This window comes from Takifugu flavidus, chromosome 17, assembly GCF_003711565.1.
Source record: "Takifugu flavidus isolate HTHZ2018 chromosome 17, ASM371156v2, whole genome shotgun sequence".
Lineage (NCBI taxonomy): Eukaryota > Metazoa > Chordata > Actinopteri > Tetraodontiformes > Tetraodontidae > Takifugu > Takifugu flavidus.
The window spans coordinates 7,954,398-7,967,612 of NC_079536.1; the positions used below are offsets into that span (position 1 = coordinate 7,954,398).

The following is a 13,215-nucleotide window of genomic DNA, read 5'->3' on the forward strand; positions in this document are numbered from 1 at the left end:
CGGATCATGTCTGACCAAAGCAAAAACACACAAGTGTGTGCAGCTATCTTTGTGAGGACTTGTAATACATTATGATACAAACAGGCTCAAGAATTGCAAAAAATCGAAAGCTAAACTTATAATGATTAAAGAAAAAAGGTGCCGACATCCCTCCCAATGGTGGCACTTTAGTCTCTGCCAAATTTTTAATAACAAAACAAGTGAACATAAGGTCAGACAGAGGGGCCACAGGGGTCTTAAACAGCTGTCAACTATAATTTTACACAAGAGTTAACAATACAGCAAACTATGGTAACTTTTAACTTTGAAACTAGGAAAATGGCCCTTTTGTCCATAAAAACAAATGAGCAATTTGGTAATTTAAAATTTAGACATAACGTTGCAAATAACACAGGTTTTTTTTAATGGTGGTAAAAAGAAGCCATCTACTGGTCTGTAACAGAGACTGTAATATTTCTAACAACAACATCAACAACAACAACAACAACAACAACAACAATAATAATAATATAAAATACTAAAATGTTTGCTCACACCACCTTGATGTTTGAGGAGATTTACTCAATTATTTTTCAAAAAGAGGACTCACCCAAGTTCCATTTGAGACCAGTGGTTGTTGTCCGACAGGGTCCACCAACAGGAATAAGGCTGCACCAGTTCCCCTCCAGGCCAGAGTTCACCCCCAGTCTGTGGCTGCCCTGTCCACATAAAGAAGATTTACTTGATTTTGAGGCTTTCTTAAGAGCAAAAGAAAGAGGAAAAAGTTCTAGAAATGTAAAAACTCCTTCACAGAATAAAACAGTCTGAAGGAACATTGTTTCTGTTGCTTCCCATCACCATCTCATATCCAAGACCCTCAAAACTTTACATATACATATCTCCCCAAATGGACAGGGTGAAAAGCTAATTAATAATCTTGGGGCACTATACGGTGGTGCAGTGGTCTGTAATGTTGCCTCACGTGAATCGCTGTGCCAGTGTGGCTCCTCTTTGGGTGGTGCAGCTATTCTAAACTGGTTGTGGTGTCAACGTCAACAATTGTTTGTCTTTCAATGTCATCCCTCTGACTGGTGACTTGTCCAGGGTGGATCCCACTTCATGCCCAAAGGCAGCTGGGAAAGGCACCATGATTTTCACATAAAATAGAGATGCATTCAAATGTTGTGTTGCAGTTTCCCTATAGCTCAATGGCAATGAATAACACATATTCTCTGAATGCACTCTAATAATGTACTGAAAATGAACAGCTGAAGCTACATTTTGTTCTTTCCCAACAAAAAAAAAGAAAGTACATTTAATTTCAGTAAAAAAAGATATTTAAATAAGGACAATGGTTTCTGCATTTAAAAACAAGAAGCAAGTTTAAAGTCTGAAGTCATGAGAGTGTTGTGTTCAAAGACAGCGTTCCTCTGTGTGGCTTTTAGAGTGGCACGGTGTCATGAAAAAGACTGAAAAACGGGAACATTTTGCATTCTAAAAACTTCCCTGGGGTTGTTCTCTATACAATAAAAGATGTCTTGTTGTTCAAGTGTGTCAGAGAGAGAATGACAGATCACAAAAAACGGGGAGACGATGCACAAAAAAAGTTATTACAGACGGTTTACGGCTTGTGCTGCTTAAGTAATCAGGTCTTTTTTAAGCTGAGAAAAAAAAGTTTACAATTCTCCTCTGTATATATTTATTATAGTATCACAGTCAAACTAAAACTAATATAACTTGAGTGGTTCTGGACCAACCCTTCCAAGGTCATTTCCATATTATACTTCAGGTTTTTTACCCAAACAGAATGTAAGATCAACTTGCTCCAGCCTCCAGCCAAGTTTCACACCTCAGCTATCATACTTTATCATTGAAATCAGCTCTTGCACTGACAAAGTGTTACTCATCAAAAGGGCATCATGAAAACAAGTCTGCTTGTTTGACCCAGACTGTGTAAGCTTATAGAATGATTTATAGCACCATTTGGGCTGAGACAGCTTCCGCTCCATAGAGAGACGCCTATCTGGAGAAGAGGCTAGCTTAATTTTCATTGTGTAAGATAATAACAATAATGGCAGTGGTAGCAATATTAAATGCAATAACAATAAGAACAAAAATAATAAAGATTAAACAAACACTCTTATGAACTTTTTCACTTTCTTCTTTTGGTATAAAATGACTAAATTTAGCATCACTGACACATTTTCTCACCATGTAGGGACTTGGATGTCCCAGCCCAGAATATTGAAATGACATGAAATTATGAATGCAAACAACTAGGGAGGAACAAAAGGTGCACAATAACAATGATGCTAATAACAAGAAGAAGAAGAATAAGGATAATAATAATAATATTAACACATTTGACACCTCACCTAGGAAACAGAAGCTCAAATAAAAAGGTGTAGTCCTGGTTAGATCAAATAACTGGCATAAGTACACTACAATTACAGATGTAGTTTGAACAAACAGCAGTGAGTCTTTCAAAGGTTGGGTTCACCTTCATGTAAAGGCATCTGCGTTCATCAGACATAACTGAATCGGAGCCGCGTTGACAAATGAGCTTAATTTGCCCTCCCCAAAGTAAGATTAATTGAAGGTGTCGAGATATGAAGAGGCAAATGACAACGCTCCTTTGGAATAATGACAAGATGTAGGAGGGAAGTAAATAACAGAGGTATATGCGTATAGTTACTTTACTCCTGTGAAACCAGCAACAGCAAACTGATCAACGTCGGCACGGTCAACAATTAGTGGTTGCTTGTTTAATGTTCTATTATGTCCTAAATATTTACATTAAATAATCAGCACCTAGAATGCTCCAAGGATGATGGTATGTGTTGGTACGTGCACACTACTCTTCACAAAGCATTATGGGATACATTGGGCACACTAAATATAGGGTACAGTATCATTTGGACACCCCTAAAAAATAGAATACGGTACTTCCTAGATAGTGCAATTCATAGGGAATAAGGAGTCATTTTGGACAATTTTGAATGAAGTAAATAGAAGTAAAGTGTACGGATGCCATTCTCGCTGATCAGAAAAGATGGTGGAGGGTCTCCGTGTGTGTATCTCACTTACGGCTCTGAGCAGATATGCCAGGCTGCTGTCCTGTATGATCAACAGAGGCAGTTGTGTCATTGACAGAGCATGATGGAGAGTCTCAACAGACGCCATTGTCTGGTCAAACCTGCCGGCCAGGCCGCCTAATACTACGATGGCATCGACCTGGGAGAAAATAATGATGAAACAAAAAACACACAGCTTGAGAAATGAATACAACTTTCGATTTATGTGATGCAATGACTGAAAATACAGGAACACATTTTTATTTTCACCCCGTTATCCTGTTAAAAAATGATCCTCAAAAGAAAGGCTGTGAAAATGATGCTGCTTATTCCTTCCTTTCTCTATAAGCGATTTAAAAACACAACAGTGAGCTGCACTATTTCCTAAGGGGGCTTGTTTCTTTATTACCATACCATAAAGCCAGAATGTAATGAGCAACGGACTAATGCTTTAGTGGCTTTGCTCTTTTTATGGAATTTGTTGATAATGGCAAAAAAATGGAGTTTATAACAAGCATTGTCATTTGAATAAAAAGGGGAAAAATAAGCATGCAGCCCAACAAATACCAGTGGGACATTAAAGGGAAGAAACAGGAAGGACACAGAATTTTAATAGAGGACCCATAAAAGGAGAAGCAACTTGAGACACAAATGATGGTGAATTGAGTAAGCCGAGTAGGATTTTCTGCAGCTTGTGAACTAAAATTAGGTTCTTTTCCAATTTGAGCCAGCATGTGGTTTGAGTGCAACTTTTAGACCTCTCAGCATTTATACTCTCATGGAGTCCCTGAGCAGTCAAGCACCAGTGCTGACAGCATTTAAACCCAGCAGAGTTAAGAGGGCAGAGGTGCTGTCAGACAGTAGCGACTGACAGACACACTGGGAAGCAAAATAAACCTAATAGCATCAATCAGAAAGAGTGTCACATAAAAAAAAAGAAGGGTTGAGAACTAACAGCAGTGTTTTTGAATGGGCAGTGAAATAAGCGAACATACACAACGCAGCAAAGACCCAACACTAATGATGTCAGAAAACATCCAGAACGGTCCCTTTATTATTCCAGCTCATGTGTTTGCAGGTGATGTTTTCCTGGGCGATGGAAATATCCTTTAGGTTTGTGGTTCCAGAAAAAGGGCATTTTGGTGCAGGTCAGAGTTCAAGTGTGGGAGGAAATATGGAGCAAAGGATGCAGGTAAAGGTAAAGCGCTCAAATTATTGGTGATTCTAAATGTCACGTTCCGTCAGGAGTGACAAAAGAAAAACAGCACTATACAATATGAAAGTATTTTCCAGCAGGAGCAACTGCACATTTAAAAAAAATAGCGGTGTGATTCAAGAAGAGCGAGCTAAGGTGGTTAAACATGTCTTCTGGATTGACTTGGGTGGTGTTTCAGCCAGTCTGACCTTGAGGCCAAACAGGATATGCAGGATCTTCCAGGACATGCCAGGATTACCCTCTCCTGTCCAGTTCAGGAATAAAGGGACTTTATAATCATGAAAGAGTGAGTCAGTATGGTTAGGGAGAGGAGGGTTTGGGACTGTTGTCCCCATTGGCCAACAATGGGCCACAATTAAATTTGTTTTTTTGCCACATGAAAACAGATAGCTTACTAAACTGAATAACAACATCAAATCTCCATCTTGGGGTCACTGTAACATTTGGCTGACACCCCGATACATGCAGGCAACAATACAGTAAACACAAGGGAGATTTTTAAGTTGTCATAGTGATGTCTCTGAAAATACTTATTTTCCACAGTCATGACCTGTAAAGTTTAGATAGTTACTTTTCACAGAGAGCTACATTTATCTGGTACTTCCTACCATTCCAAATACTTTGTAACTTAACCTTTGGTAGAAAAAGGTTAGTATACCTCCCCTCTTTATACTTAGGTACAACAGGACTTTTTATTACCAGGTACCCCTGGAAGCATATATATGTTGCATGTATGTATCTGTTCTTCTTCTCTGCCTCTCTTTTTTTCCTTCCCTCCTGTCCTAGCCCCATTCCTCCTTTACCCAGCTGGCCATCAACAGAAGGGTCCCCCTATATGGGCCTGGTTCTCCTCAAAGTTTATTCCTGATAAAGGGATTTTGTTCTTTCCACTGTTGTTTGTTCAGGGGTCAGGCTTTGGGGTTCTGTAAAGTGCCTAGAGACAACTTTCATTGTAACAGATCCTATATAAATAAAAAGAAGAAGAAGAAAGAAGAAGAAAAGCACCTATCATCAGCCAGAATATAAAGGTCATGGTGGGATCAAGCCGAGCGAGAACAATATCAGGAAAGAATATCAGTCGTAGGAGTGAAAAGTGAGAAAAAGTAAATAAAGTTTAAAGAAAACCAGAAGTAAGGAAACACATTATGTTTGAGCATCCAATGACACACTGTCTCAATCTTACATTTCACATCACTACTTTTTGCGTTTGTCATGCATACCCCGTGTCAGCGAGCAAATTCTCCTCGCTACCCATTTCATATTGCTTACCACATACGAATATGAGCAAACCAAAGAAAATCTAACAAGTGAATGGATAAAATTCACAAAGATCAACACATCTGATCATATTCTTTCTTGATTGGCTATTGGAAGCAGAATGCGAAATGGTGCCTTGACAAGAGCCAACCATTTCACCATAAAAAAATCAATTTTCTTTTGATGATGAAGAGATAACTGATGTAAAATGCTTGTAAGAGTGCAGTGAGAGATAATCACAGCTAAGTCAAAAAGCACAGAAAAGAAAGGTTTGAAAGAAAGAGCAACACACAAAGAGACATAAACAGGAGCCAGAAATATTACATAAAGAATATATCAAACTCCACTGAAAACAGTTTGATCTTGTTATATAGATTCGACGCGAGTAACAAATTTCATAAATCTATGGTACCAATAAAACGCCTATTTGAATTGTTTAAATCAAGGTGTCGGGAGGCAAGCTGTGTGGGAGAAAACATTTAGGGGTTAATATGCTGAATCTAAAACAGGAGCACCGCGCTTGGCAACCACCCTGTTATTATTTAGTCTAAGTGCAAAATTCATTTAAACAGCCTAAGTGGATGGAAATAACTGAAGGTGCAGCTGAAGAGAAAATGACAGGCCTGATATTAAGCCATTAAAAAGTTCTGCCTTCATATAAACACCTCCTACTCATAAAAGCGTTTACAGGAACCCAAAATTTAGGGGGCAGAGAGTCTTGGTAAAGACACAAAAAAGCGATTATCAGCAACTCTTCTGGAGCATTTAATGTTGATTCCCGGGCTCCTATCTCTCCGAGGCAGATGGATGGACAAACACTCGCCACAACAAACACACAACAGTTCAAACACAGGGTAAATATTAGCCTTAACAATAAAGGCCCAAAAGCTGTGGAGGACAAAAGTATATCTTCCCATAAAGCTAGACACCAAAAACAAACTAAAAATGCACGGCGTAACCCCGCGGTTGTGTTTAGAACGGCGTGGACACCCTTTTTGTGTGAAGTGTTTACGCAGGCATCTTTTTGACGCGGTTTCATCAGCTTAGAGATGTGAAGTGATTTGGACACTTAACGGTGATTGGAGCAACACTCGGCACACGGCATTAATAAAAAGCTTAAAGAGAGAAAGGCTGCAAGCGAAAGATTCACAAATACACTCGGGCAGAAACAGAAACTTTGGGAAAATTCTTGAAAAAAAAAACTGGGACAGTGTTTTGTTTTAAACCATGTAAATCCCAATTTGTAAGTATAGATCGATATGTTTCTGTAGAGGTCTTGCGGGAGATGCTGAGGGGGCGTGCATGCTTGTTTCTTGCTGTATGCTGTTTAATATTCACACGCTGATGCATGCTTGCACACCTGCCTGCAGCCAAGCATGGTCTGTTCTTATTGACCTCTTCACAGCTCAGCCCAGGCACCTAAGGAATGAGTGTCTAACCTGAGGGCATAAAACTCACAGAGGCTGAAGAGAGGAAAGTTTTATTTATCTGTTTAATGCAGTGCTAACGTGCTGCTACTCATCTGAATAATAACAGACACTTTCTGCAAAAAACAATTTGCGACAAGAAGTTGCTGCTCCTCGTCCAAGAAATGTCCATCCCAGCATAAAGAGAGGCAAAATAAGCCAAATAATAGATAAAATGAAGTGTTTACTTGTTCTTTACCTTTCAGAAAGGAGGTGTTAGTGCTAGAGCAACACCACATATATAAAACACACCTATTGATATTTTCAAAGACGAACACAGTTTAATTCTCTTCTGTCTAGTGTGTGCAGTGTTGTTACCTTTAACTGCTGTTTCTTAATTTCCTCCAACAGGATTGTGAGGCATTTAGTGAAATCTGTTTGGTCCTGGTTGGCTGTTTCTATCAGTCTGCATCCCTGTGCAAGAAGAGAAATGGAAACAGAAACACCGGCAATAAATAATCAGATGCGCACACACGCAGATAAAAGTGAAACAAAAAGCAGGCAGAGATAAGGGATGGGGGACAGAAAGGTAAAGAAAAGCAGAAAGTGATAGATGGATGGAGAGATTAATCAGTGTTTTAGCGCTGTCTGGCTGTCTGCAGGCCGCACTGCTGAATAATGTAGAAGCTCCAGTCAGTGGCCCTAAACCCTAACATCTAGCTAAATAACTCTTTCTCTTTCTTACACACACGCACACACACACACACACACACACGCTCCTCTCACAAGTTCACACAAACTTGTTCACTATGTCGTTTGATCCCATCCATTCACGGCCTCTTCATCCCTGCCTCCCCTTGTCTCTCCGCTCCCTCCCTTGTGGATGCTTTTCTCTTCCTTCCTTTTATGCAGAGTTATTCACGCTTTCTCACAAATCTCACTGGAAACATTTCAAACTTTCCTTTTGTTCTGACGCTAAAACATTACCATAAATGTCATTTCACTCAATAATATTTTTAGGGATCATATACACACACACACACACACATACCGTACATACATCATTTGTCTTCATATTTTTTATCCATTGTTAAAGATGAGAAAGGTAATTCATTTTAATTTGTGCTCTTTTTAAAGATTATTCACCTTAACTGATAAATGTAAAATTATCAAACTTCTTTCCTTGTGGCCATTCTGATGATCGCACTGAAAATGTTCTCACCACTACAGGTGGGGGAACTCCTGCCACATCTACAGGAAAAAAAATAAATAAACTTTTTGACTTTCATCAGCTCTGGCATTACTTTTACATGATGTGACCTCAACTGTTCGCCTGCAGCACCATTCAAGCTTTTTAAGAACGTTCTTTTAGGACAAGTTCTGGCAGAGTGATGGAACATCTAACTGCTGGTTTTGAAAGAATCGGTGTACAAAACCAGGATAAGATCACCTGGAATCTCTTCATCATTATTCACAAGCACAGCAGAAGAAAACTGGTTTGGACGTTTATAGTGGAGACATGGCAAACGGTTACAGGCTGCGTTTATATATCTTTGACTAAAGCGCTTCACATTCAGTCTGACTCCACATTCATAAACTGGTGGCATCGACTCACAGGAGTAACTTATTAGGTATAAGGAATAACCAATCATGCACGTTCCTGCAGCGGGGAGGCCTGCAGGGCATCGACCCAATGACAATTGTATGAATGGAGCAGCCACTCTACCACTTCAGCTAAGTTCAAACTTCATTATGTCTGTCTGAAGTCCTTTGGCCTCTATTTCTATGCATTTCTGTGTGTACATCTGCAGTATAGTGTGTGCAAATTGTGTGCCACTCACCTTATCTGAAAAAAAAGCTCTGACCTCAGCTGTAATGGAATCAAAATCTCCACTGATATAGTCGGGGAGGAAGCTGGATAGAAGGACAGAAAGAGAGGATGAGTGACGGCAGAAGAGAGTTCCGATTGGGAGACAGACAGAGGGTGTGAGGCAGAGATAGCAGGGAGGACATCGGGGCATTTGTCAGCTCTCTGATATATGCTGCAAGGGAGAGGACTGACACCACCGGGGGAAGCCGAAAGACATGAGGAGTGACAGGGTGAGTCTTTGTGCTCTTACACACACACACACACACACACACAAACGCACGCACGCACACACACACACACACACACACACACACACACACACACACGTTTCCAACAGTGTTGGTGAAGCACTGAATCTGATAGCAACCATCCTTAAGAAAATCAAAGGTCTAGGCTACAAATATAAAACTTATATCATCAATCATTAATATCGCTAACATTTGTTGTGAGTGATTAAATAGCTGCTCAACTTTTAGTGCTAGAATGTAGCACAACAGATTCTCTAAGGGGTTCAGATTGGGGACATTTTCTGGTGGAAAACAAACATCTGTTTTACTTATGAGCCTCAGTGCATTTGTCTTACAAAAAGAAGCCCAAAATAAACAAACTAGTAATACATTATTGATAAATTATATAATCAAATTAAAGGCAATATGCACGTAATACCACAAATAATTAAAACTGATATATTTGGTTTATCAAAAAAATGAATTGGCTGCTTAAACTAAAGATTCATTGGTATTCATAAAATTAAAAAGCTTTAGAACCTTTTTACTCCAGAGTCCACTGTATGTGCCCAGTATTTATAAAAAGCAATTACAGATTTGAAAAAATAATATAAAAATTCCAATCTAAAGGGCTGACATTTGATTCAGCCAGCTGTAGGCTTCCCTGTAGCTTTCCACTCGTGTAAACACCCACTGAACAAATCGATGATAACAAGTAGTTAGTCATTCAGAATGTCATCAACAATAACCTAGGTACAACACAATGTTAATAAAGGTAATTAAGAAGATTACAACTGCACATCTAGGCTTTTCTGAATATAAATTTCACAATGCCTTTCACTCAACCAGAAAAAAAACACACTTTGTTTTGAGGCAACATGCACTGCCAGGCTTTAGGAATTAACGTGGCCCACCGGAGCCATCGCTGGAAAGACCGCAAATGTGCCAGCATCTACCGGGTAGAACATTTTTATTAGAGCAAAGACAGACAGCACTTTGTTTATTCTGTGCAAAGAGCAAGACCAAGCAGGGATGCCGTTGCCACTATCTGGAAGCACTAAGATGCCTTACATTACGATTTCATGGTTGGACGGATGGTATATTTGTTTGTTCGCGTGCGTGTGTGTGCATGTGTGCTTGGCCGTTCCCCAGCAAGAGCCAATAGCAATGTTCTGCTTGGTTGAAGTAACAGATACTGAGGGATTATCCCTACCCTTCCTTCCCACTGTTCCCATTTATGCCAACAAGATACAGCAGGACAAATAAGGACACACCAGCGGTCATCTGTGGTACAAAGCGATTCGACTTTCCTAGTCTGCACAAATTCACCTCCATTTCCGTAAAAGCACTTTTTTTGCTTCTTTAAACAACAGCCACCCACAACTGCATCTCACTTTAGAAATAGCCTTCATGAGACAGATGGGATGAGACGTGACATTGGGACTGATCAGACTCACACATCCCTCCGTGACCCGTGCGCATGACTCCATCAACTGACAACGGCTGGTCAGGGTGGGATTTGAAATTCCAAACTCGTGTCTGTGAGCGTAAATGCTGTTTGTGTGTCCATGCATTGTGTGCTTGGCACTCTTCGCGTCCACATTAATATTAACTGACACTTTAATTTGGATGGGAAATAGAGCATTTTACCACCAGTCTGACTGAGTATTGGGTGGTACGGCTGGCGGTGTGACCTTTGCCTGTGTTTGTGTTTGGCTATCAGCCTGCACATGGGTCCCTCTCCTCTTCACCCACTTTTTCCTCCTTCCAGGGCTGCTTCCTTCGTTAGATTCCCATCCAGTCTCGTTTGTGCTCTCCAATACTTGAATTAAAAGAAGCTCCCTCCATCTCCCTCATTTATTAGACCACCAAAACATGTTTTCTTGTGGACTATATTCCAGTTCTATTAAATCCTAATGCCATCCTTCCATATGACTACTTAATCACAACTAAATGTTGCTTTGTGTGTGGTTCCTTCTTCCATTATCTCCTTCATCACAGCATGATAAGCAGTCTTCTTCTTTCTCTCTTCTCTTCATCGGCTGAGTAGATGTGTCACTGATTATTCCCTCTCGTCCTTTCATTCTCCCAATCAGAGAGGATCCATGGAGTTGGATGAAGAAATTTTCCCAGATGAGAACAGCAATGACCAAAGTGCATAAACAAGTAATAGCAAATGCTTTGACACAGTCGGCAGTCTGGCTCATATTAAAAATGATGTGAACTGTAGGCAAAAACTAGCTGTCAAAAAAAGCAACCAGACGCAGACGACCAGAGATTAAAAAATGTTTTGGGCATTACTGTTAAGAAGAATTACTAATTGCCATCTTTTGATGTAAGTGTTCTAAATTTAAAGTAAAAAGGGATAGATGAATTTCCCCTCTTCCCTCAAAAGGAGCTGGTTCTGATTACATTTTCAAGGTGCCGCCTGTGATGGTGTATGGCTCTTGTTTTAATGTGGCTGAAGCATATTAACAGCAATCATGATGGTTGGAGTATGACTTTGACTCTTTTTTGATTTATTTACATTCTTCTCCTTAGTCTCAGATCAAGATGTGTGCTGTTTTATATTATTTGCTTTATTTTCTTCTGAAAAAGATGGCTGGTTCTTTTAAATTTGGAGTCAAGAGATAATTTTGACCTTGGAGCATGAATCATCAGACGTTCTAAAAAAGCCAGGGCAGGAATTTCCAATGGGTATGGCAGCCACAGCACCGCCATATAGCCAATATATTATTTTAAAAGTTGTGCTCTGCGGCCTTGCACTGTGAATGGCTAAAATCTGTGACCTGTAAAAGAATGCCTGACAAGAGTTATGTACTGTTTGTGACCAATACTGAAAAAGAATTTAGTAACTCACCAAGAGGTCTGTCAATATTTTATAAATGTCTCATGGCTAAAATAATAAAAGCAGTTATTAGCTATTATGTAAAAAACAAGACCTTTCGTTAAACACATCGTTACATTTTGGTAGATGTTGTAGCATATTTATTCGTGAACAGCTGGTCTACAGTGGGCCTTAAATTAATAATAATAAAGGAATGCAAATTAATGGTAGCAATATATAAAAAAAAAAAATAAATGAAAACAATACTAACACAATCACCAATACTTACAAGATCAGATCAGATCAACATTGGCGCTAGTCAAATATATTTTCCTTTACTGATTAATAAGTATGAATCACTCACTTGTGGTTTGTTGGTTAACACAGAACTACATCCTTAATGCTTTATTTTATCAGGTGATACTTTGAATGAGCTAAACAGGGTACAGTGATCCTCAGTTAACAATTTGGTCAGCCCTGAAGGTGTCAAACACCCTTGTTAGTGCACTATATAGGAAGCAGGGAGTGACTTTGGACACGGCACATGTCAACTTACGCGGCTCTCTCAGAAAAACAATCTTCTCCTTCAACACGAACTTTTGTCAAGCAAATAAAAAGTAATACTGTCAGAGGGAGATATTGATATGCCACTAAGCATTAAAAAAATAAGTAGTCGAGCTGCTGACACCTTCATTTGCTGAAGCTGACAGCATTATCAGTGACACCCCAAAATGCATACACAATGCTGACTACTGCTCCTAAAATCCCTTCCACACATGCACAAGCTCTAACACCTCCTCCTGCTGGAGTAATTCCACTCACACATCCGTGCTAGGCTGGAGATTTTATACACTCTGCTTCTGAGCAATTATCGCCTCCCACATTCAACGTTCCCATTCCTCTTCATCCATCTCTTGGCTTCCTATTCTCACAGAGGATTTGATGAGACGCAGGAATTATACACAACACAATTTTGTTTAGAAGGGGAGAAAATATGGGATTACCTTTAGAAGAATGCCAGAAGGTCTGAGCAGCCAAGTCAAACAAAGCTAAATAATACTTTAGCAAAGGTGAGAGTACTTTCTTTATGAATGACTGGTCAGTTAAACAGTGAAGGTCTAAAATGAGCTGAAAATCAGATAAACATTAAAGTAAAAGCAGGTTATTCACCCAACATCGATTTGAGGGATTGATACTTAAATCTTAGTTTCACTGTGCATGAGCTGCAAAGGAAGCAAACAAAGGTATTTAAGAGTCCACCTCAATGTCCATATCAACACATCCACATCTCTCTTCAGTTTAGACAGAACATTATGTAGCACTGTTCTTTGTAATCGTAGCAGGTCATCCATCGACTGA

At 39.6% G+C, this 13,215-nt stretch overlaps 1 protein-coding gene across 2 annotated transcripts in view; it reads right to left on the reverse strand.

Moving 5' to 3' along the window:
• Window positions 1–13,215, reverse strand: part of tpk1 (thiamin pyrophosphokinase 1) — a 42,043-nt gene that overhangs the window by 14,881 nt on the left and 13,947 nt on the right. For both annotated transcript variants that reach the window (XM_057013044.1, XM_057013045.1), the window contains exons 5-8: window positions 8,774–8,846; window positions 7,311–7,406; window positions 3,067–3,213; window positions 590–698 (exon numbers count right to left, since the gene is read on the reverse strand). In XM_057013044.1, the coding sequence (XP_056869024.1) occupies window positions 590–698; window positions 3,067–3,213; window positions 7,311–7,406; window positions 8,774–8,846 (425 nt within the window). The remainder of the gene's footprint in view (window positions 1–589; window positions 699–3,066; window positions 3,214–7,310; window positions 7,407–8,773; window positions 8,847–13,215) is intronic.